This window comes from Myotis daubentonii, chromosome 3 (genome assembly GCF_963259705.1).
Source record: "Myotis daubentonii chromosome 3, mMyoDau2.1, whole genome shotgun sequence".
In the NCBI taxonomy this organism is placed as follows: domain Eukaryota; kingdom Metazoa; phylum Chordata; class Mammalia; order Chiroptera; family Vespertilionidae; genus Myotis; species Myotis daubentonii.
In genome coordinates, this window is record NC_081842.1 from 119,305,100 (window position 1) to 119,330,828 (window position 25,729).

At 47.9% G+C, this 25,729-nt stretch overlaps 1 protein-coding gene across 4 annotated transcripts in view; it reads left to right on the forward strand.

The window, feature by feature from the left end:
- The window catches only part of SH3RF3 (SH3 domain containing ring finger 3), a 254,740-nt gene that overhangs the window by 164,286 nt on the left and 64,725 nt on the right, over positions 1-25,729 (forward strand). For all 4 annotated transcript variants that reach the window (XM_059688359.1, XM_059688360.1, XM_059688362.1 and 1 more), the window contains exon 3: positions 15,630-15,725. In XM_059688359.1, the coding sequence (XP_059544342.1) occupies positions 15,630-15,725 (96 nt within the window). The remainder of the gene's footprint in view (positions 1-15,629; positions 15,726-25,729) is intronic.

The window sequence follows — 25,729 nt, forward strand, 5'->3', positions numbered from 1 at the left end:
GAGCAGGCTGTTCACATGGCTTCTGCTCCTCAGATGGGCATGGACTGCTCATGTGGCTGCTGCTCCTTGGATTGGGGCTGGCTGCACGCTGCTGCTGTTCATCAGACAGGGTGGGCTGTTCATGAGGCTGCCGCTGTTTGGAAAGGGGCTGGTTGCTTACAGGGCTACTGCTCCTCATGCAGGTGCAGGCTGCTCGCGCAGCTGCTGCTCCTCAGATGGGGGATGGGCTGCTCGCGTGGCTGCTGCTCCTCAGGTGGGAGTGAGCTGCATGTGCAGCTGCTGCTCCTCAGAGGGGCAGGATGCTCAGCCAGCTGCTGCTCGTTGGACAGGTGCAGACTGCTGTGTGGCTGCTGTTCCTTGGACCAGTGTGGGCTGTGCAGAGCTGCCGCTCCTCAGATGTGGGCAGTCTGCTTGTGTGGCTGCTGCTCCTTGGACAGGGGCAAGCTGCTCAGGCGGCTGCTGCTCCTCGGGTGGGAGTGAGCTGCATGTGTGGATGCTGCTCCTAGCATGGGGCAGGCTGCTCACCTAGCTGCTGCTCGTCAGACAGGTGCAGGCTGCGTGTGTCTGCTGCTCCTCGGACCAGTGTGGACTGCGCAGGGCTGCTGCTCCTTGGACTGGGGCAGGGTGCTCGGGTGGCTATTGCTCCTTGAATGGGAGCAGGCTGCTCACGGCACTGCTGTTCCTCATATGGGTATGGGCTGCTCATACTGCTGCTGCTCCTCATATGGGGGTAGGCTGCTCGTGCAGCTGCTGCTCCTTGGATGGGGGTGGGCTATGTGTGGCTGCCGCTCCTCACTCGTGGGCAGGCTGCTCGTGTGGCTGCTGCTCCTCAGATTGGGCTGGCTGCTCACGTGGTTGCTGCTCCTTGGACAGGGGAGCGGGCCGCTCACACGGCTGCTGCTTCTTGGACAGGGGCAGGCCACGTGAGGCTTCTGCTCTTAGACGTGGGGCAGGCTGCTCGCACAGCTGCTGCTCCTTGGACAGGAGTGGGCTGCTCACGTGTCTGCTGCTTACATAGTTGCAGTGCCTTGGGCTAAGGCATTGGGCTGGTCAGAGGGGAGCACGCTTCAGAACTCACAGGAGCCTGCGCCCAGGGTGGCTGGAGACTCGTTGACCATGGGACCACAGCCGAGGTAGCAGGCCCCTGGCAGGGGTATCTGTAGAGTCCCAGGTGTTATCTGAGGGCACCCTTGGTGGGGGTGAGGCCTGGCTCCTAGTTACAGCAGCTCTCCCCTTAAAAACGTTAGGCCTCTGAGGACGACTCAGCCTCCCAGCACTGTTTTCAACGGTAGCAGAGGCTGCCTAGTTAGGCAAGCCCATTTAGCCTGACCCCAAAGGTCCTGCAGTATCTATCTGTGCCTCACTCACGTACACACACACACATTCCACATGACCACACACTTCTCTTTTGGTCCCTCACTGACTCACGCTCTCTCCCTCACTGCTGCCTTCTTCCTGCCTCTGTAGTTGGCTCTGGGGTGTTATTGACCTGTTCGTGGATGGAGTTTCCTCTCCAGGTGTCTGGTTATGAAGCTCACTCTCTAGCACCTGGCCAGACAGGATAAAATTCACCTTGACAAGACATAACACAAAGGGACCAAAGCACGAATGTACTCATGAAATAATAACCCCACTATAAGTGACCACCTGAGAAAAGAGAATTAGGGGTGAGAAAAGAGAGCATAAATGATATCGAAGAGAAAGATAAAGGTAAAAGAGAAAAGAAAAAGGAGAATATATATATATATATATATATATATATATATATCACAGAACCAATAGATAAAAAAAACAAATAAAACAAAACAACAGCAAAATATCTACAAACACCAAACCTCCAGCAAAGAGGGTGGGGGCAGAATCTGTAGATGCTGAGCTTTTATATAGAAGATAAGGTTAGGAATTGGATAAATATGGGGAGGATCTCAGATCAGTATAGAGGAAGTAGAAAGGGGATGGGTGGATAAGAGGAAAGAGAATGAGAAAAAAAAATTTACAAAGAATTTGATTTCAGAAATGGTATAAAAATAGCAAATAAAAATAAAATAAAATAGAGTGATGGAAAAATAATGTGAAAAGAAATAGAAAATAAAGCAACAAACAAAAACAGGAAAACAAAGGAAAAAAGATAACAAAATCATAAAAAAAAAAAATAAAAATGAAAAAGTGAAGTGTTCCTTTGGCTGGCTTAAGATCCCAGTCTTCTGTACTGTAGTGTTTCTCAGGTTCCGATTGCTGGAACTGAAAGTCTCTCTTTAGGCCAGTACCTTTGGACTCTCAGGGACTATTTAGGTTGTTTTTTTTTTTAATCCTTTGTACCATTCAGGGTGTAATCTGGGTGTGGCTGTATTAGCTGCCTGGATACTGGAGGAAGGGGCTATCTCTTCATGACAAAATGGCTGCCCAGGTCCCAGGCTCAGGCATGACTCAGCACCAAATTTGCTGCCACTTCTCCTGGATTCCCCTCTCTCCCCAGATTCCACAATTCCGCACCTTCTCCCACACTCCAGCCACGGGTAAGTGTCTGTATCCAAAAGGTCCTATGCACTAGGCTCAATGAAGAAAGGCACAAGCCACAGAGGCCGGAGAGGCTGCATCTCTGCGCGCTCTTCTCCTGCCGGCACTCTTCAGCCTTTCCTGGTTGTGGACCCAGATCTAGAATCCCCCCGTACCTTCTTTCCACTGTGCCTGTCCCAAGGGACACGGCTCAAGCCAGTGCCCTGTGGATTCCCTCTGATCCTCAGGGCTCAGCGGTCTGGCAGATTATCCTTCCCAGAGCCTTGATTTTACCTTTCTCCAGGAGTCCTCTGCCTTTCCTGGCTGCAAACCGTGTCCCAGCTCAATCTCCTCTGCCAATTCAGGCTGGGTGTTACTCGTTTCAGCTGCTCACCCTATCTGCTCTGGGACTAGGCACAGGACATGTCTGTCTAGACCGCCACCATTTTGTCTCTGCAGTACAGTACCTCCTGCAAGCATTTTTATCTGGAAGAAAGCTGTCCCCAAGTTCTTGCTCTGATTCCAGTCGTTAGTTCCTCCCCAAATGTCCCAGGTTCCTTTTAAGCCACTGCCCCATGGGGCTCAAGTCCAAGTAAGTCTGTGTGCCGACCCTTTAAGAGGAACTGACTAAGACTCCAGCAGCCACAATCCCCACTGGATTTTATAGCCCGAAATTGCGGGGACTTCTCTTCCCAGCTCTGAAACCTTGGGCTGGGTGGCTGGTGTTGGACTTGGATGCCTTGCTCCTCACAGGAGACCTCCACAGCCTAAGATACCCTTCCAATTAGAAAAATGCCATACATGGGTGTCAAACTAGCCGGTTCCATGCCTCTGCCTCTCCTACCAGTCTCGATATGCTTTCTTCTTTACTTCTCTAGTTGTAGGACTTCCATTTAGCCAGATTTCAGGTGGTTCTGAATGATGGTTCTTCTGTATTTGAGTTGTAATTTTGATGTGGTTGTGGGAGGCAGTGAGTACTGAATTTACCTATGCCACCATCTTGTTTCTATCTCCTTAACTGGACCGAGGACTTACTCTGTAATGGTGAATTTAAAACATAGGGGTGGGAATATTAAATCATGAGAGGAAAAAGGAAACTAAGTAGCCCAAATGGTCAGTGTGGAAATCAACTAAGGTCTCTAAGATAGAGAAACTTCAGTGGGGAGTGGCCTGGCTCCTCATCGAGTACAGGCGAGTTTGTGTGGCTGCAATGCCTTACTGCAGATGCCTTCTTGGAAGTGGGTGCTGAAGTCATGCACATGCATCACAAAAAGAAAAAAGCAAATGGCTTACACTGCACCTTCCCTGGGCTGTGGGTGAGCATCACTGTTGTGGTGGGCATGGTCTGGAGGCCCTTTAGAGAGGTGGCATTTGACTTGAGGTTGAGGGGCAGAGCAACTGCCCTGAGAGAATCTTGGGTCTCCTGTTTCTACAGGAAGCCGGATGGGCAGGGACACATCTCAGGATGTTTTGAAGGACTTTCTTTTCTTGAATCCTGGGCATAAATGTGGAGAGTTAGGGACCCTTGGGCATGATTTCCAATGAGAATTGTGCTGTGTTCACATAACCTTCTTGCCAATACCCACTCACACCTCCTGTCTAGGGTGGAGCACAGCACTTGCTAGATACCTGCTCTGTCTGCATCTCTCACCTCCAAACATCTCCAAACAATGTGTCCAGAGAGCATGACTAATGCATCAGGACTCTTCTGCTCCCACTCAGTTTCTGTCTCCTGTTGCTGTCACTGCCCTTCTACTGTTTTCCTTCCATGGGCATCTGAGCCAGCTCCTCACCCCCAGGCCTGGAATGCTGGTTGTGTTGATGCCACACCTCCAGTGGCCAAAGGGTCTTCATGCTTTGGCATTGCTGGGGCAGCCAGCTGGGTTGCCGTTGGGCAGCATGTTGTGTGGATATGCCCCATATGGAGTCAGTAAGGAAAGGGGGGTCTCTAAAATCCATAGAGGGCCCAGAATGCCTTTAAAATACATCATAGTGATGGGATTGATTGGGTTTTAAAGGCATGAAGCAGGTGGATCAAAGCAAGATTTTTACCTTTGGTGTTGGAACAGTCCTATTAAAATTGCATTCATTAAAGAAGAGAATGAATAATTACTTTTTACAAAGCAGCTATGAAAAGCATGTTTTCTAACTTTTTAGTAGTTCCACTACTGAAAGGAAGCATGTGCAAACAAAGACTAAAGAAAAGAAGTGCCCTGTCCCCAGGCTCTGTCAGCGCGTTTGTCAGGCATTCTCACTGAGTCTATGAGGTGTGCTGCCCTACACATTCCCAGGAGGGACCCCAGAAGTGACCTCAGAAAAACAGTTAACAATGCTGGGCCACAGCTCCTCATCTTCAAGGTCAGGACACTGATACCTACACTGGAGGTGGAAAGAGCTGGGCTTAGGGCTTGGCATACCAGCCGGGGCCTTGCGTTCCATTCCTTTTGTGGCAGCTTATTCCATGTTTTCATATTTTCACTCAACTGCAAGATTCAGGAAATGTTTATTGTGCCCTGACCATGTAACTTTCAGTGCATAAGAGCACTGTCAACCTCACCGGAAGCTGTGTTGGATGTTAAGGCCTGGGGCTGCCATTAGTGAATTCACTTGGCGATGCTTGGAGGCCTCGAAGGCCCTGAGATTGCCTCAGGCAGTCTCTGGCCCATCGCAGAATCACTTTCACACCCAACTTTCAGTAGGGACCTGAATCTTATTCCCTTGGCTTCCCATCATGCTTGCCGTGTGTGAAACCCCAGGACTGTGCACATGGGGAGAGTTCCTTTCTAATCATCTCACACCCTTCCTTTCCCACATAGCACCGAAGGGATGGTTTGAGTTGGCAGAAGCCCTTTAAAATATCACCACAGTTTGTCGTGACCTGCCAGATTTTCTCCCATTAGTGTCCCCATAAGATCCCTCCATATGATCTTCTTACACTGCTGAATGTTTAATCATCATTTTTGGCATGTAGGAATTCTCTCCTTGTGTGTCATCCCAGTATTAATCCCAGACGATTCAGGGGACAAATGTATGTAAAAATCAAATGTCGACAGAGTTCAGGCTTTAGCGTCAGGAAGACAAAAGTTTAGACCATGATACTTTTTTATTACTATACAGTGACGTTGGGCTATTTTCTTATCTTTGAATTTCTCTTTTAACTGTAAAATGGAGTTAATAATAGGATTCAATGAGCAAAGGCATTTAGAACTGAGTTCAAAATTGGGACTTAATAAATGTTTGCTTTCTGCCCCTCTGCTTTCTTGCTTTTTCAGAAAAACTGCGATTCTGTCAGATACATGTCACTTGTGTCAGCCCAGCACTCTCACAGAAAACAAACATCCTTCTTAAGACACAAGACTGGTCCCTTGTGCCCTTACTTCCTTGTGTCTGATCTCAGGGGAATCGCCCAAGGCTGGGGAATCCCATCAACCCCCTGTCAAGGCTGCTGTCCCCTTCAATGAGCACCCCCAGGCCCACTGTGCCATCTCTGCTTCTTCCTGAGGGGCATCGGGACCACTTCAGTGCTGGGAACACTTAGGGACTCTGACCACAGACCAAGGCAAATAAGCCCCAGGAAAGCCCAGGTCCTGCTCCTTTTCTGCCTCAGCTCTGCCTCTGCTCAGGCCTCTCCACCTGAAACAGTCACCTGAGAACCTCTGTCACTTTCTTGGCTCTTAGATCCTGCATCCCTCTTTCCAGCGGGGCCGCAGCCCTTCAGCCATCTGAGGGCCACTGACCTGTGTGGAGGAGGCACCTTTACTAAGGTAACAAATTCAGAGGCACTGGGGCCCACGGAACGGGTTCAGAGGGGCAGCTGAATACTGTCCTGGCCCAGCACCTTCCTTGGACATCAAGGTGAGGGTCAAACTATTCTGGGATGCACATTGATTTGTAGACCACCTTGGGATAGAGCTGAAGTTTGGTCAGGAAACATTTTCAAACCCATCCAGATATGAGCTCCCAGAGCAGGCCTCACACCCTGTGTGGCCTCTGCCCCACTGTCTCCTTGACTCTTGGTAGGTAACCCCAGCCCATTCCCCCCCGGCACCTGGAACCTGAGAGCCTTTCACCCTATGTCAGAAGTTTCCCACCTCTTCTCAGGACCCCACTGGCTTTTCTTTTCCCCAGAATCAAAGTCTGTGCCGCCTACATGACCCTGCCTGACCCAGCGCCTGCCCCTCCCAGGCCCCTTCTCTCTCCAGCCCATACTGCAGGCTCCCCAAGGCTCTGCAGCTGCCTCTGCAGGCATGGTCACTCCCACCTGTCCGCACGCTCCTCTGAGTGTCCCTGACCCCATGTGATGGAGCCCCTTACCCAACACTCCTCATTCCCTTTCACTCCGCCCAAGAAGGTATTTACATTTGCATGGCAGTTGTCTGGGTGTCCTGGCTGGAGTGCAGGCTTTGTCTCTCCCCAGCATGGGGAAGGGCACCAGGGAAGGGCACCAGGACTCCCAATAGGACTTGACAGTGAAGCTGAGCAGGCAGTCTGCCCGGCCTGGAACAAGGCCTCGCTGATCTCACTATGGAGAGTGTGTGTTCTCATCCAGGCTTCTTGTGCATTCACTCATTCTAATGACATTTGTCAACCCTGAACTGTGTTCCAGGTGCGGGGTAGGTGCCAGGCAGTGCTCAGAGCCCCCAGTGGGCAGAGCAGGGGAGGGGTCCTCATGGCACCTGAGACTCCACCCTGCTGTAGGGCGTGTGTGCATGTGCGGGTATATGTGTGCAGTGCATGAGCTAGTGTGTATATCTGTAGTGGGGAGAGCTCCAAGCACTGAGAAGGGTGTGACATCTGACCTCTGACCTCTCCACTTCCACCTGGGCCCACCCTGTGGCTGCAGGTTCCCCTCAGCACCGACAGGTTGCCTCACTCAGGAAGTGGTGCCTTTGTTTGAGCAGATCCAGGCCTGGGGCAGCCTGTGGAGTCCACACAAGACAACAGGGGAGAAGCCTGGGCTCTGAGAGTCCGTTTGAGAGGCCTCCACAGGCAACAGGCATTAGTGGCAGCTCTGATTCCATAGGAGCCTCGCCTAGAACGCCCACAGTTGTCAGAGGAATGAACAATTTTGTGTTATTTGTGCAGTAGAAGGTTGAGGGGATATTTGAGCTTTCCTCTTTTACATTCCCCCTTCTTTCTGTAAAACAGAGTGAATTGGGACCTCTCTCTGTGCTGGCCTGCGTGTGACAAGGTGGCGTTATGGGTGAGAAGGCCAGGTCCCCAGTCACACTGTGGGGCATGGAGCCTGGTGGAGGCCCTAAAGGGACCGTCTCTGTCTCCTTCAGGTGCCGGCGCCTCTGGGGAGCCACTTGACTGCAATGGAGAGGAGCATGGGGACTTTACATGGCATGCCAGGAGAGCGGTTGGCTTACTACTTGTGGCTTTCCGGGTCTGTTTCTGGGTGTTTTATAGGTGATATTACCACTGGGCTCACTTCGGAGGGTAAAATATTGGGCCCTCAGAGGTTAGCTTATCCTCAGCTGCTGAAGGATGTTTCCAAGTGAACTGACTGTGGTTTCAGGCTGAGCCCTTGACACGTGAGCTGTGATATTTACTGAGATGTGCCGAGATGCGGTTTTGAAGGACAGTGTGCTCCACCAGCCACCTTTAGTGGCATTAGGGGCGTCCATGGGGATCGCCGTGCCCACCTCCCGCAGGTCAGCAAGGTCGGGCTCAGTGCTCTGCAGCTTCTGCCTTTCACAGGCCACCGATTTACAGCCCTACTGCCCCAGGTGGACGCGAGAGCACGCACTTCGGGAGAGTTAGGTGAATGAATTGCAAACATGGTGTCAAGGCCCCTTCCCCGTGTGGGACCACTGTGGCGCCTGAGTCCTCAGAGATGCTTTTCCCACTGGACCTTGGGAAGAAAGGCCGTGTTCTTTTTAATAGCTGCATTATGTGCATGGCCCAGACTTCAGTCATCCGGCCCACCCTGAGGCCGCCTGTGGACAAAGGAGAGCCCCAGCCAGACAGCAGTGGCATTTGGTTTGTTTTTCAAAGCTTGGAAATTTCAGGGAGTAGGGAAAACAGCATATGAAAGTCTACTGACCCACAGCACAGCATGAACAGTTGACATGAAACCTTTAAAAGACTCAAATCATGCATTTGAGAGTGAAATGATGACCTGAAAAGAACCTTTATTCATAAAGTCCTCAATGCTGCCATACTGGCCCCGAAACACATGTGCCCTCCTAATCGTCAGCATTCTGTGGTGTCTGCTTAATGGTATTTCCTCATCTACGTCGAGCAAGGCTTTTTAAACTAGGGCTTGCAGGCCACACCTGCCCACCTGCTGCTGCTCTGTCAGTAAAGTCTTATTGACCCACAGCCAAGCTCCTTTATGTACCTGTCCTCTCTGGTTGCTTTCCCACTAAACAGCAGAGTTGAGTATGTGACGGTGACAGTATGGCATGCAATCCTGAAATATTGACTATCTGGCTCTTTCTAGAAAGGTTTGCTGACCTGTGACAGAGCATAGCACTGTGCAGACCAAATGTGTGCTGTTTTCCTACACATCCCTCTTGTTTCTGGGAAACAGGACTTTGTTCTGAGGATGCCTCAGACCCACAGCATTCTGGCTGCAGGGCCACCATTCTCCGGGAAGCAGCAACCGAACACCTGGAGTCGAAGGTGGGCCTTGCCACTGTCATGCAGACAGCCCACTCAGTGTCTGAGAAGGGAGTGTTTCTCACGCAGCAGAGAGGCAGCAGCGCAGGCATTTCCCTTCCCTGACTTCCTGAAAGCACTGGCTCCAGGTTTTTGAGACCTGATGTGACCCAGCTATTAAACCAGTCATCATTTTCCTGGTGGGATAAGTGGTTACTCTTTCTGGAAACACCAGCTTCATGCTGGGAGCTCTGACAGCGAATCTCCTCATTGCCCAGCACTCAGTGGTCCTCGTTGGAGCCTGTCTCCATGGCATGCGTTTGGATTAGAGGCAGAGCTGTGGGAAACCTTCCTCAAAACTCTTAGGCAAAGTTAGTTACTTATTGGTGTGTATAGAGGGTGATTGGCTCCCTGCACCAAGTAATCTCCCTGCCCCATCTCTTAAAAAAATGTGTGCCAGGTAAATAGGAGCACTCTGGATCCTGCTACTGTCCTGAAGTTCCGTCCAGCATGGGACCCAGAATGTCCCCTTCAGTATTAGCACCACCAGGTGCCACCAAACCAAAGCTGAGGCCACATTGGGTTTGCATCTGATAGGCAGGAGGCCTGTGCAGATTCCGCCTGCTCATTTCACTAACCTCACAGTAGCACATTTGACATGAGTGGATTTTGAACCCCACTTACTGCGTTATAATGGGATTTTACTGCAGTTACATTATATTGGGTGATGTCCATGTTTTTGATTGGGCCTCTCCCACCTAGCGCTGAGCTCCCATTGAGGAGGGATGGTTTCCTCCTCATGCCTGGCATTTAGGGGATGCTCATGCATTGCTGGCTGGACAAGGAGCAGGCAGGAAATGCCAGCACTTGGAATGATACAAATTCTCTGGCCTAAGACCACACTCGGTTTTGGACAGCTCCCCTTTTATGTGCCAATCCCACATAAGGGGGAGCTAATTCCACCCTCTGAGTGACCCAGAATGAGCCCAGCTCTTCAGTGTGGCTGTGATGCCATAGCTCAGAGACAGTAGCCATGCCCCACCCAGCCTTCTCATTCTCAGGCTCGGCGATGCCACTTCTCTTGCTTCTGTGATTTAATTTCAGATTGTTCACATATTGGCTGGCTTCCTCAGAATGTGATGATGTCCCCTTGATGCGTTAGAACCAATGCAGTATTCGAGTTGTGCCACGACTTATCCACACTATCACCTTTTATTTTAGAAAAAACCCTTTTATCTATGTTTAGCATAATATACTCACAAGTTAACCAATCAAAATTATGCCCCTTGATGATTGGAAAGAATATATCCTGATAATCACTACCCAGTGGAGCAATGTGGGCGCCAGTGCCCAGTGCCTCCCCCCTCTTCTCCTCCCATATCTTCTAAAGCCGTAGAAGACTTGTGTCTATTTTTGAAGCTCAAATAAACGAATCATGCAGAACATATTTTTGTGTCCAACTCTGTTTTCTCTCAACATCATGTTTATGAGCTACACCTACATTGTTGTAGGGTCTTTAGTTGTCCATTTTTATCACTTTCTGGTACTATTAACTGGGTTTTTAAAAAATATATTTTATTGATTTTTTACAGAGAGGAAGGGAGAGGGATAGAGAGTTAGAAACATCGATGAGAGAGAAACATCGATCAGCTGCCTCTTGCACACCCCCTACTGGGGATGTGCCCACAACCAAGGTACATGCCCTTACCCGGAATTGAACCTGGGACCCTTCAGTCTGCAGGCCGACACTCTATCCACTGAGCCACACCAGTCAGGGCTATTAGCTGGTTTTTTAATAGACTTTATATATAGAGCAGTTTTAGGTTCGTGCCTGGATTGAGCAGAAGATACAGAGATTCCCATGTGCCTCCTTGCCCCCACACGCACAGCCTCCCATGACCAGCATCCCCACCAGAGAGGTGCGTCGGTTACAACTGATGAAGCTACAGTGACACATCCTGTCACCCAGGGTCCAGGGTTTACATGAGGCTTCACTTGGTGTTGTGCATTCCGTGGGTTCATGTATAAAAACGTGCTCAGCTTGACAGTATCATCCAGAGCGCTGTCACTGCTGTGCTCTGCTGATTCACCCCTCCGCTCCAGCCCCTGAAACCATTGATCATTTTACTGTCTCCATTGTTTTGCCTTTTCCACAATGTCATATATTAGATGTAGTATGTAGCATATTCAGATCGCCTTCTTTCACTTAATAATATGCATTTAAGTTTCTATCATATCTTTTTATGGCTTGTTAGCTCATATCTTTTTAGCACTGGATAATATTCTATTGTCTGGATTTACCACAGCTTATTTATCCTCTCCCCTGCTGAAGGAAATTTTGATTGCTTCCAAGTTTTAGTGATTATAAATAAAACTGCTGTAAATATCCATGAGCAGGCTTTTGTGTGGACATAAGTTTTCAGATTCTTTGGGTCATTGCCAAAAAGTGTGATTGCTGGATTATAGTGTCAGAGTATGTTTAGTGTTGCAAGAAACTACCAAACTGTCTTCCAAAGTTGCTGCACCATTTTCCGTCCCCACCAGCAATGGCTGAGAGCTCCTGTGGCCTCACATCCTCACCAGCACTCGTTGCTGTTGGCTGTTCTAATGGGTGTCGAAGTCATATCTCATGGTTTTAATTTGCTTTTCCCTGATGACAGGATGTGGAGCATCTTCTCATGTGCTTATTTGCCATCTACATGTCTTCTTTAGTGAGGTGCTTGTTAAGATCATAGGCCCATTTTGAAGTTGGATTGTATGTTTTCTTATTATTGACTGTTCAAAGTTCTTTGTGTATTTTGGATAACAGTTCTTTATCAGATATGTCTTTTGCAAATATTTACATGAGTCTGTGGCTTGTCTTTTTATTTTCTTGACAGTATCTTTTGCAGAACCGAAAATTTTAATTTTAATGAAGTCCAGCTTATCAGTTCTTTCTTTCATAGACCGACCCTTGGTGTTGTGTTCAAAAGTCACCACCACACCCAAGGCTCGGGTCTTCTCTGTTAGTCTGTAAGGGTTTTATAGTTCTGTGTTTTACATTTAGTTTGTGATCCATTTTGCATTAATTTTTCTGAAGGGTATAAAGTCTTGGTCTAGATCAATTTTTATTTGCCTGTGGATGTCTAATTGTTTCAACATTTGTTGAAAAAACTGTCTTTTCTCCATTATATTGTCCTTGCTCCTGTGTCAAAGATCAGTTGATTATATTTATGTGGGTCTATTTCTAGATGCTATGTTATGTTTTATTGATCTATTAGACCTATTTTTATGTTCTATCACCAATACCACACTGTCTTTAGTACTGTAGCTTTAGTCTTGAAGTCAAATAGTATCATCCTTGTTCTTCTCTTTCAATACTATGTTGACTATTCTGGGTATTTGGCCTCTCCATATAAACTTTATAATTTGTTAATTGCCATAAAATCACTTCTTGAGATTTTTATTGGGATTGCACTGAATGTAGAAGTTGAGAAAAACTGATATTATGACAATATTGAAGCTTTCAAGCCATGAAAATATACATCTCTCTATTTTTTTCTTCTTTGATTTCATTTATCAGAGTTTTGTAGTTTTTCTCATATAGCTATTTGTACTTATTTTGTTAGATTTATACCTAAATATTTTATTTTTAGATGCTAATGTAAACATTATTGTGATTTTAATGTCAAATTCCACTTGTTCATTTTATTGTACTTCACTTTGTTGCGCTTTGCAAATATTTCATTTTGTACCGATTGGAAGACAAAACCCTCCACCAACAAGATTATGACTTGCTTTTTTGAAGTGGTCTGGATCTGAACCCATAGTATCTCCAAGGCATGCATGTATATAGAAAAGTGTTTAATGTGTATATATTAACTAGAGGCCCAGTGCACGAAATTCGTGCACAGGTAGGGTCCCTAGGTCTGGCTGGCAATCAGGGCCAATTGGGGCCTTCCAGCTGCCTGCCTGAGCCTTCCTTCGTTCTGCACTGCCCCCTGGTGGTCAGTGCATGTCATAGGGAGCAGTCAAACTCCTACTCAGTCGAACTCCCGAGGGGACACTTTGCGTATTAGCCTTTTATTATTTAGGATCTTCTATCCTGAAATCTTGCTATAGTTTGTCATTACTACCATAAGTTTTTAATTGATTCTTTCAGGTTCTCTTTTTTTAAAAAATTAAACTTCTTGAGGGTAACATTTGTTAATAACATTATATAAATTTTAGGTATACAACAAAATAGCACAACCTCTGTATACTTTATTGTGTACTCACTACCTGTGTACTTGTCTCCTTCTGTCACTTTGTATTTAACCCCTTTTGCCTCTTTGGTCCTTCCCTTACCCCCTTTTCCTTTGGTTACCATAATTCTGTTGTTTGTATCTATGAGGGGTTTTTGTTGTTGTTCATTTGTTGCTTTTTGTGTACTAGCCCACATATGAGTGAAATATTAAGAATTTTGTATTTTTCTATCTGAATTACTTTACTTAGCATAATACTCTCAAGATCCATCCATCCATGTTGTTACAAATGACAATATTTCATTTTTTATGGCTGAGTAGTATTCCATTGTATATATGTACCACTGCTTAATCCAATCATATATCAAAGGACACTGGGTTATTTCTGTCTTAGCTATTGTGAATAATGCTGCAATGAACATAGAATATGTATATATTTACAAATAAGTGTTCTCAAAATTTGGGGGTAGATACCCAGAACCAGAATTGCTGGGTCGGATGGTAGCTCTATTCTTAATTTTTTGAGAAACATCCATACTGTTTTTCATAGCAGCTGTACAAATTTACATTCCCACCACCAGTGTACAGGGTTCCTTTTTCTCCACATCCTCACCAACACTTATCTCTTGTTTTATTGATAATAGCCATTCTGACACGTGTGAGGTGGTGTCTCATTGTGGTATTGATTTGCATTTCCCTTATAGCTAGTGATGTTGAGCATTCCCCTGCCCCTCAGATATTTGTTGGCCATCACTATGACTTCTTTGGAAATGTATCTATTCAGGTCCTCTGCCCATTCTTTTAAAATTTATCTTTATTGTTGAAAGTATTACAGATGTCCCTCTTTTCCCCCCTTAATCCCCTCTTTCGCCCTCCCAACCCCTCCCCAGACCTTCTTTAATGACATTGCTTTTGTTGTGGTGGTGTTATATGATTTCTTTCTGCTATTTTTCAATTATATTTTACGTTCCATATTATTTTGTATTAGTTTCAGGTATACAGCATAGTGGTCCCCCCCCCTAATATTTCCAATACCCATCTTAACCATACATAATTATTACATTATTATTACAATACTAGAGGCCCGATGCATGAAATTCTTGCAAAGCCCTTGACCCCCACTGCCACTGCAGCTGCCTCTGCCTCGGCCCCCGCCAGCCGCGGCTTTGTCTGGAAGGAAGCACATCCGGAAGGACGTCAGGTCTAATTAGCATATTATGCTTTTATTATTATAGATTATTGACTATATTCCTTATGCTGTACTTTGCAACCCCATGACTATTTTGTAACTACCAATTTGTGCTTCTTAATAAACTTTGCTTTTTTTACCCAGTGCAAGCCCCCCGCCTCCCCATGCAACAATTAATATTAGTCTGCTTTCTGAATCTATTTTGTTTGTTCTTTTATATTGTTCTTTAGTTTCCACATTTAAGTGAAATCATGACTGACTTATTTCACTGACTGACTTATTTCACTTAGCATAATACTCTCTAGGTCAATCCATGCTGTTGCAAATAGTAAGAATTCATTCTTTTTTTATGATTGAGTAATATTCCATTGTATATATGTACCACCACTTTTTTATCCACTTGTCTATTGATGGGTACATGGGAGGCTTGAATATCTTGGCTACTGTAAATAGCACAGCAATGAATATAGATTTGGTTAATTCTTGGTACCAGAAATTCTTTTTTTAATAATATATTTTTATTGATTTCAGAGAGGAAGGGAGAGGGAGAAAGAGATAGAAACATCAATGATTAGAGAAAAATCATTGATCGTCTGCCTCCTGCACACCCCACACCTGGGATGGAGCCCGCAAATAGGGGATGTGCCCTGACCAGGAATTGAACCGTGACCTCCTGGTTCATAGGTTGACGCTTAACCACTGAGCCATGCCAGCCAGGCTAGAAATTCTTAAATACAAGTATAGGCATCTGATGTTTTAAAAAGTAAAAAATTGAATTTTCCATTTAATATTTTCAGACCACAGTTGACCATAGGTAACTGAAACTGTGGAAAGCAAAACCAAGGATAAGGAGGGACTCCTGCATATTATAAATGGAAAACATTTGAGAATCTTTGCAGCTGTGATCACTACATAAAGAGGAGAGCTATCCTGGGTGAAAATGTAAGGGGTGACTGTTTTCACATGTCATATTTCAGAATGGATAATAAACCATTCTTTGAATCATTGCTTAGAATCTTTTCTGGGCTTCAACAGTGCTAACAGATCTCTTGTTTTCTCTTTTGTTGTGTGGATGTCCATGTGGCTGTACACATTGTGGGCTCTGGCAATTCCAGGATGAAATCCTGACTGTGATCAGAAGAGTGGATGACAACTGGGCAGAGGGAATGCTGGGAGACAAGATTGGAATTTTCCCCCTCCTGTACGTGGAGGTAAGGCCAAGCTCTCTCAGGCTCGCTTCCTCTCCCCCCCCACACCCCTCCCCTCATGTTGTTTATTTCACCAGACCAGGTGTAACATGACTGTGTAGCCCCCTTTTCTAAGAGAGAAAGAGGCTACTCCACAATGATCTAAGATCAAATAGGGTTTTCATTCACCATGTCAGTGCTGTAAGAATTGCTTTGGTCAGGTTTGCGTGGTCTCTCTCAGGCCTGGCTCGAATCATCTCACTCTGGGCACAAAGGAGGGCTCCCCTGTGGACCTTTCCCAGTGTTCATGGGAAACCTGTGCCTGGCACCCATTTTTCTGAGACTCTCTTAAGTACTGTTGCTCTTGTCTTCCCAACCCCAGAGCTCATACCGAGCTGAGGGAAACGTCGCCAGACTATTTGCAATGTCTTCTTGGGACTCTGGATTATTCGGCAAATTCATCCAACTGCAAGTCCCTAAAGCAAAGATGATTTGAGGCTAATTGGAGGCCTATTAATTTCCTCTCTTTTCTGTTACTATGAAGCACTAGGTTTCTAGTAAGTTTGGGCTGCTGCTGAGGAGGGAGCATCTTGTATGCATGGCTTCTGACCCTCTGCTCACTGCTGTGTACTAGTATATGTAGGAGCATTTGCCCGTGAGTGCGCCATTTGTCAGTGTATGTCCATGTGCTGTTCGTGGCTGAGCATGCACGTCATCCTGTGACTACTGGAGTCATCCCTGATGAAAGGTAGACCTGGGACTTGGACACAGGTTGTTTGCTCTAACTGAGCCCTTCACTCCCCTGCCCCCCACTAACTGCAGTTCACTCAGCTTCGTAGGTGACGAGGCTGGTTTGCCACACCTACCTAGCGGTGTGTAGGTGCCAGTAGGTGTTTGTTAAACACATCTGGTGATTCCTGTCTCTTGCAGGATGAAGTCCACTTACTTTAGCATGGCATTCAAGGCCCTTTGCAGCTCGACCCTGATCTCTTTTTCCAGCCTTATCTCTAGTCATTTCCTCTCCCTTCCTTAAATTTTGTGGTCCTCTCAAATTTATTTTGGAAAAGCTGACTAGGACAGTGATGGCAAACGTTTTGAGCTCGGCGTGTCAGCATTTTGAAAAACCCTAACTTAACTCTGGTGCCGTGTCACATATAGAATTTTTTTGATATTTGAAACCATAGTAAAACAAAGACTTATATTTTTGATATTTATTTTATATATTTAAATGCCATTTAACAAAGAAAAATCAACCAAAAAAATGAGTTCGCGTGTCACCTCTGACATGCGTGTCATAGGTTCGCCATCACTGGACTAGGGCATTCTAAGATCCTCCTACAGCAGTAACAATAAGTACACGCACGCACACACACCCTTCTATAGTACACCTGTAAGATCCACAATTTCCTTCATACCATGTAAGCTTCTATTTGTGCATTTGCTTTAGTTCCCAGGGGGGTCTTCTTTTCCAGGGACTTTCCCCGGCAGATGCTTACATGTCACTCAAAGGCATATATAAGAATGTCCATAGAAACTTGACTATGCTGGCCCCAAACGAGAAACAGTTCAAATGTGCACCAACAGTGGTATGGATACATAAAGTGTGGTATGTCCACACCGCGGAATACTACCCAGCAGTGAAAAGGAACAAAAGATTACTGCACATGAAAGCATGGATGACTCACAGACACACTTTTGGAAGAAGCCACACAGAAAAGCATGTGCTGTGTGATTTTAAAGGAAGTTCAGAAGCAGGCAGAGGGAGTCCTGGCACTGATGTCAGAGCATGGTGGCTGTAGGGGAAGGCTGATGGGAAGAGGTGGGAGGGAGGCTTCTAGGTGTGGAGATGTTTTACACGTTGGTCCTGGGAGTGATTACACAGAGGGAGCAACTGTGAAACGGTGCACAGTTAATGTTTACGCACTTTTCTTTAGACTACAATTAAAGAAGTTAAGAGAAAATCTTGTAGGGAACCCCAAGGCCATGGCAGCCACTCCCTGCCAAAGGAGGGTAAGGCTGGTCAGCTACCCCCTTCCCTGGAGGGGCTCAGGCGCGGGCAGGGAGGCAGAGCGCTGCCCAGGGCTGGGAAATCAAGCAGCCAGGCTCTCTGCCAACAGTCCCTGCAGACACATCAAAGGCCAAGACAGTCTGCCCAGTGTCCGACTCCCTAGCCACTGGGGACCTTCCTTTCAAATGCTACTCCCTCCAGGATGTGAGGGAGGCTCCTTCATCTTTCCATCCCTGTGGCCCTTCATGCCCATACCTCCACCCTCAGGTCCACCTCTGCTCTGAGCACAACCTCCCTCCTCCCAGGAGCAGAGGCAGGCACGCCTGAGGCAGCCCTAGGCAGGGGCCTGCTCCTCCCTGGGCTGGGCTGCAGCCAGTGCAGTGCCCGGCCCCATCCCAGCACCCCAGGTGCCAAGACACAGCCGCAGCATGGCCGGCCGAGCTCTCTGAGACAGACTCCTGGCTTCCAGCACCACTGAAGACAAGAAGCCCCTGTGGGCATTTCCCGAGACTGAGACCGTTTCACTGGTTTTCTGTCAGTCATGCCTGGAAGCACTGAGGAATGGGGTAAAAGCCCGGTGTGACTCCTGCCTCATACGTAGCCTTGGGGTGGAGCCCGGTGCGTCCAAAGGCTCACAGTTTCGCTGACTGTCTTCCCCTGGGAGGGGACTGGGTGTTTGTGATCAGAGTGGTTGGAGCTTGGGTCCTTCTCAGAGTTTGTGCCTGAGCCAGACTGGCACCCAGGAGGGAGCCTTGTCTTTTGTTTTTGGAGGCTGATCAGGCAGATGGCACATTTTGGAGCGCTGTTTGTCCCTGAAAATCAGCCTGGGCTCAGGAAATGGGGCTGGACTCAGGTTCCTCACAGGACTGAATTACAAGAGCCCTCCCCCCCACCCCCCCACGCCACACACAGCTGTGCTTTGAAGTGTGGTGCAGGATATATGCAGGCTGTGGGCAGGAGGCCGCGGGGGCCTCGGTGTGCTTTCCATCGGTGCAGTCAGGCCGTGGGTCTTTAAGAAGTAAAGGAGAACTCTGCTCTGCAGACTGTGTGGTCCTCTTCTGCCTGGATCCATTTCTTTGCCACGGGCTTGTTTGGCAGGCATAGTGGACAAGTGGTATAGAACCGGCCTGGAGTGGCCTGGCCTCGTGCTGCGGGCAGCCTGTTTGCTGATAAGGGAGCCCTGTCTCCAGACTGCCTGCTCCTTGTGGACTGTGGAGATCATCTTCTCACCCATCCTCTCCACAGCTGCCGGCACCAGCTGCCTGCTGCACCTGCACCCCTGGCCTGTGCCCGCTGGTCGCTGGCACTAAATCTGCCTGCACCTGGCTCCCTTGCCCAGACTCTTCCTCATCAACCTCTGACCTTTCATTCCCCAGGCCTTTGATCCCTCACCTCGCTGCCTTTCAGCTCCACTTCCTGATTCCCTGGCTCCCAGCCTGCACTCTTGAACCTGCTCCCCCCGATCCCCACCCCACCATTCTTTTCTCCCCATTGATTTTGTGGACAGTCACTGTTTGTGGCCATGTCCTCATCCACATGGGGACTGATGTCTTGTCTCACTGGCACCTGCCTGTTTGCCAGGTGACTGCTGGGCAAGGTTCCCTCACCTGCTGCTGGCCGACCCCACAGTGGATGTCCACTCAGGACAGAGAGAGGACCAGGCTCTAATCCTCAGGGAACAAACCAAACACGAGACAGGGCTGCCTCCACATCTCTGGTTCTGAAGGGGAAGCACAGTTGTCGGCGTTTTGGTTTTTTGGGACACACTGTTCTAGTGGAAGTGAGAAGGATTCGGCGGAAGGGAATTCCTCAGGCCCAGGGGCAGGAGAGCCCAGGTCCCCAAGTGTGAGGGCTGCAGTGCCACCCGAGGGGTCACTGAGCTGTGGGCATGTGGCGGTACTTGTGGTTCCTGAGCCCAGCATCGCTTGACTGGGTCTGGTGTTGGTGGCCCCTCTCTGAAGCATGAGCGCCCGTCCTGAAGTCCTGCCAAGCCAGCCTCACTCTCCTTGTCCACTGTCTCTGAGACCGCACACCTGGGGTCTGCCCTCGGTACGGCCCTCAGGCTGTGCCCTGAGAGCGGGCCTGCGTCTCATGGGTAAAGTCTACCCCAATGGTAGGACCATGAGTGGGCGTCCTGGGCTTCAGAGATGGAACCAAGGGGGCTCAACACTACACACTGGATGTCTGGCCTTTGGCACGTTCCTAAAACTGCCTGAGCCTCCGTTTTCTCTCTCAAATGAGGGCAACAGCATGGACCTCCCAGGGCAATTGTAAGGCTTAAAGGCAATGACGGGAGCACAAGCCAGGCCTGGCACCCGGAGGAGCGGAAGGGCTACTCTCCTGTGTGTTAGATGAATAACTGCTCGGTGATCTATCCATGTGTTGGAGATCTTCGTGTCATTCCCAGACACTGACCATACTTGGCCTTGTACGCCTGTTTTCTCACAGGCGCTCATTTCCGCTCCCTGTGGGGATGGGGCTCCTTGAGGACAGGTGTGCCCCTCCTTCTACCCACATAGCAGCCCCTGCAGTGGTTTCCCAAGCTGAGCGACATTTGCAGGTGGATAATGCCCACGAAGCAGGCACGCAGACACTCCTGGGTGGCAGGATAGGAGACGGAACTCACTTGAATGCTGCCCTCAGGGGCACAGCTGGAAGTCAGCCTCAGTCTGGAGACCTCAGGAGAGGACAGCTGCTCTTGGCCTGGTGCCCTGAGTCTCCGTGGGGACCTGCCTGGAGTCTCATGGGACACATTAACACATTTGCCTGTGATGCTTGTCTGAGAGAACACCTCTCCATGGGGCCAGAATTAAGATTCCAAAGTCTGCAAGGGCTGGAAACGCAGCTGAAAAGAATGATGAGATGTGTTGTATATAAACACCAAGTTCACCTCACAGTCAGATCAGCTGCTCAAGCAGAATAATGGGGAGACCCTGCTCCCCCACAGTTAACTGAAAAGGGCCTCCGAAGTGGTTTGGCAATATGATGGTACTTATTTATACTGCATAGGATATTTCCGTGTGTTTGTGTGTTTGTGGATGGTTTCCTAGGTGACAATCACATAGGGTACAAGGGTATGCGTTGGTGTATACTCATACCTCCCACTTTCACATAATCAGCCCACACCATCTCCTCTCTGGCAGCAAATGCGGGGGGCGGGGAGGGGATGGTCTGAGGAGGTAGGAATCCCTCCCTAATTTCTGCTAACTGTCCATGATGAAGAGGTAAAGAGTGGCAGTTCTGAGCCTAGAATGGACCTGAGTCTGGTATGAGGACAGGCGGAGACAGTTGAGGACACTCCCTAGCTGCTCTTCCGTTCAGGGGGGAGAGCCCTCAGCATCCCCAGGAGCCTTCTGCTGCCTTCAGGTCTGGCTTGGAAAAAGAGATCCAAGCATTCCTTGGAGGAAGGTCTCACCCACCTCACCGACTAGTGTTCCATTAGAGCCGTGACTATTTCATTCATTGTCTGCTCTTGTTTGGCAGCTTCTTGGGGCATTATGGGGAAGAGAGCATCCTCCCCATTTGGCTGATAAGGAATGTGAAGCTCCTTGCAGTGGGGCATTGGGTGTGGCCACTGGCCCCAGCCCGGGCACTTTCCCCAGTGTGGGCAGGTGTACATCAAAAGGGAGGGGCATTTTCTTGACCCAAAGGAGGCATGGCTTGGTGCCAGGGAAGCCTCAGGGCTCTTCTGGAAATAAAATGTTTCAGGGAAAACTTCTCTTATGAGCGAAGCAACCAGAAGGCCTTGCTTAGCCCAGCACGTGTGTATGTGCATCTGCACACCCAGGCAATTAGAGAGTTGGCCCAAGAAGGGAGAGGCTGAAGCAGGTGGTAAACTGTGGGTCAGGAACGGCCTTTGCAGGACTCAGACATGAGAAGCAGAAATGGGGCACAGTTGAATTGGCAGAGCTACTGGAGACATACAAGGGTCCGAAAACTCTGAGACACCACGACCACCTCAGTGGGTTTAGTAGGTCACCAGGGTCTGCAGAGAGGAGCTGGATGGTCCTCTCTGGCTTTCAGTGACCCGGCTGTGTGACCACAAGGTGTCCCAGCTTATCACAGACATGGATCACTCAGTCATCTCCCCCTACTTGCTACATGTAGAGATTCAAAAGTTTCTAGGTTTCCTCTCTGTGGCTGGTCAACTTTACTGCTTTCAGGATAGAAGCAAAGCAGACAGTTTCAGTGGTGGTGAAGCATATCTGCTTGCACCTGACCTGGGGAACCAGAGGAGTGGGCTGCGAGGGCACTTAGCCCAGGGGAACCAAAGGGAAGAGCTCCTAGGGCATTTGGCCCCGGGGAATGGATGTTGGTACAAGGTCCCTAAACTAGCCTCATTTTTTTAAAACTTTTGTTTTTGCTGCTCTGATTAGGTGTGTTCTGCTCTCTTGTCTTCCAAATAACTGATTCTATATTCTACTTCATCTAACCTACTGTTTATTCCTTCCAGTGTAGTTTTTGTTTCAGATATTATATTCTTCATTTCTGGTTCTTTTTTATAGTTTCTATGTTTGTTTTTTTCATGTTGCTATAGTTCTCATTAAGTTCCTTGTAGCTATCCCTGTTCCTTGAGCATCAATATAAGTATTCTTTTGAATTCTATATCTGGTGAATGGTTTACCTCCATTTCATTTGGCTCTTTTTTTCTAGATTTCTCCTGATCTTTCATTTGGGGCATGTTTCTTTGTCTCCCCATTTTGACTGCCTCTTTGTGTTTGTTTTTATGTATTGGGTAGATCTGCTATGACTTCCAATCTTGGTAGGGTGGCCTCATGTAATAGGTGTCCTGTGAGACCCAGTGGTGCTGTCTCCTTGATCACCTGTGCTGGGTGCTCCAGGATTACCCCTTGTGTGACTTATGTGGGCTCCTGTTTTAATTGAGTCTTGATTGCTATCTATATGTTTGTACTTGGGGTCAACCCTCAGGCTAGCAGACTGTGAGGCTTTACTCCAACCATAGCTGACGAGCTGCTGTGCAGGTGCTGACTACATGGTGTGTAATTTGCCTCAGCAGGGTCTGGTGCCTTATAAGATCTCCCTTAGGATATGCCAGTTAGTGGCTTTGGGGTGTCTGATGGTGTCTGAAGCTGGCCACTGGATGTGTTGGTTCTGGGACCTCTGGGAGGGTCTCTGGTGCAGGCCAATATCAGATCCTCTCTGTGACTGGCGCTGGACAGCCTGTTGGAGCTACAATGTGACCCACAGTTTGTGGCTGCCTCTGCTGCACCTGGGTATGTGGAAGAAGTATCAAGCTGTGCACCAAGGCTTGCTTTTACCAGCACTGGGCCTTGGGGGGTCAGCAAACGTCCAAAGCCACCCCAAGATCCACCTCTGCCTGCTTCTGCCTGCCAACTGCCTATTAGACTCAGTCACTGAAAGAGTCTCTGGCAACACTCAAGTTGTATGAGTTAGGTTCTCAGTGAGTTACTAGGTAGGAGTGAGAGGTATCCTCCAGATCTTTATTTTTTTATCCTGCCAGTACTGGGTCTTAGGCCACTCAGAAAATATCTCAGAATATACCAATTCTAGCTGCCACCCACTGATGTTTGCACATCTGTGTGTCAGGGTGAGGCCAGCAGAGCTATTAGGGACAAACAGACCAAGATTTGGCTGTGTGAAGGGAGGCCTCTGCACTGATTGGACATGAAAGGGAAAAACCTCCTACACAGGGGTGGGGAATGTCTGGTCCTTAGGCTGTATAAAGCCTGCAAAATCATTTGGTCTGGCCCTTCCTGCCAAGGCATTAGGAGTGAGTTAATTAATGTTTTTTCCAAATATAGCAGGCTAAGTTTTCCTTTTTAGTTTTCACCTGAGGAATGAGGATATTTTTTCCACTGATTTTTAGAGAAAGGAAGGGCGGGGGAGAGACAGAGAGAGCAACATTGTGGTGAGAGAGACACATCGATTGATTGCCTCCCACACACACTCGACCAGCGCCGAGGATGAAGCCTGCAACCCAGGTACATGCCCTTGATCTGAATCAAACCTGGGACCCTTCAGTCTGGGAGCTGGTGCTCTATCCATTGAGCAAAACTGGCTAGGGAAATTTGTACTTCTTAATACCCTCACTTTTTTCATTTACCGCTCCCAACACTCCACCCATCTGGCAACCATCAATCTGTTCTCTGTATCTGTGAGTCTGTTCCTATTTTGTTTGTTCATTTATTGTTCTTTAGATTTCACATATAAGTTAAATCATATGGTATTTGTCTTTCTCTGTCTGACTGACTTCATTAGCATGATACCCTGTAGGTCCATCCATGTTGTCCCAAATGACAAGATTTCATTCTTTTTTATGCCTGAGTAATATTCCATTGTGCTATGTACCACCATTATTGATGGGAACTTAAGTTTCTTCCGTAGCTTGGCTATTATAAATAATGCTTCAATGAACATGGCATCCCAAACCTATAGATCCTGAGCCCTTATCTTTGACAAGCTCCCTCAGTAGTCAGTCCACACTGAAGTCCCAGCTCCACGGGAGATGGCCTTGTGCTGCTGTCGCAGTCCCAGCACCTGGGACAGCCTGGACACGGCTGTGCTCAGGAAAGACCTGGTGTGTCTGTTAAAGAACTGGCGGGTTGCCCTCTTCTTCTATTATGAGTGCTGCTCTCTAGCGGACCTGTCTCTTGGCTCCTGGATTTCCATGACAGGGGAGACACACTTCCCTCCCCAGATCTCAGTCACAAGCCCCACTGCTCCCTAGTGCAAATGTGTTGAGATTGGACTTCCTGTCTCTAGGCCAGGGTGGAGGAGTTGCTGTGCACATCTATTTCCAAGTTATTTTTCTTGAGAACTGCTGGGAACCTCTCACCCCAGTGTCCTTCCTTTCATGTTGTATCCCATATGTCTGGTTTCCCAATCGTATTTCTTGTGTAAAAATTCCTCCTACACACATTCAGCTTAAAGCCCTCTCAATCAGAACAGGTGTGTCTGGGTGACCGCACTCTGCACAGGGTCTGGCGGCTCTTTCCCAGACCAAGCACACAAATCTGTGCTGGCCTCAGGTCCCCTGGGGGGTGCGGGGGGCTCATGGCTCCTATAAGTTGCTGTGGAGAGCCTTCTTTAGTCCACCTGGTCCCCAAGTTCTGGTGCAGCTGGGATGATACAGCCTATTGTAACAGGCCACTTGTAGAACTAGTTAAACAATGGAAGGAAGGAACTCCACAGTCCTCCCTACTTTGCTAGATGTTTCTGTGGTTGGAGGAAAAGAGTGGTTGTAGAGGAATATCACAGCTGAGCTAATAAAGTTGGTGAGACAAAATCTTAAAAAGAAGGGCCTGTTAACAGAAGAAACATTCAAACCTATAGAGAATTTTGTGAATTTATTTGAGCCAAACTGCCAACAACTGCCAGGAGGCAAAATCTCAATCGGTGAGATAATGCTCCAGAGACTGGCAGTTCTGCACCTTGTTTTATACATTACAATAAAAAAAGGAGGTGTATGTGGGTTACATGAAATCCCTTGGTGATAGATTAGGGAGGTGGGAGAAAGCAAAGCAGGGGGTGGGGAGGGAGGGAACCTCTGGGATTGGATGAAAAGTGAAATGATAGACATACTTCTTTTACATAGGTGGGTACAGGGTAGTTAATAGTCAATAATGAACATGATAACCATAGCAATGAGGGAATTTAGGGTCTTCGTCCAGGTGCATTGGTTGTGGTCTGAGGGGTCCAGAAAAATGGAGTTACTTTGACATTCCAAAGGTATGTTATCTTAGATGCAAAAGACAATAGACAGACTTAATTAAGGTAAAGATTGACCTTTGTCAGGGAAGATTCTAGCTTAGAACATGACTATCTTCCATAAACTGCTTTTATTTTAAAAGCTTTCATTTCAGACCTCCTTTGTGGTTACTTTAGGTCTCTGAGTTTGCAAAGCCACCACACAGGCCTCCCCTGAGCTAGTCAGGTTAGCATGTGGCCCCTTTTCATCCACAGTTGCTAACCACACAGGCAGAATACAGAGTCCCTGACAGGGAAATCACCTTGGCTGACCATCACTGTCCCATTGCCC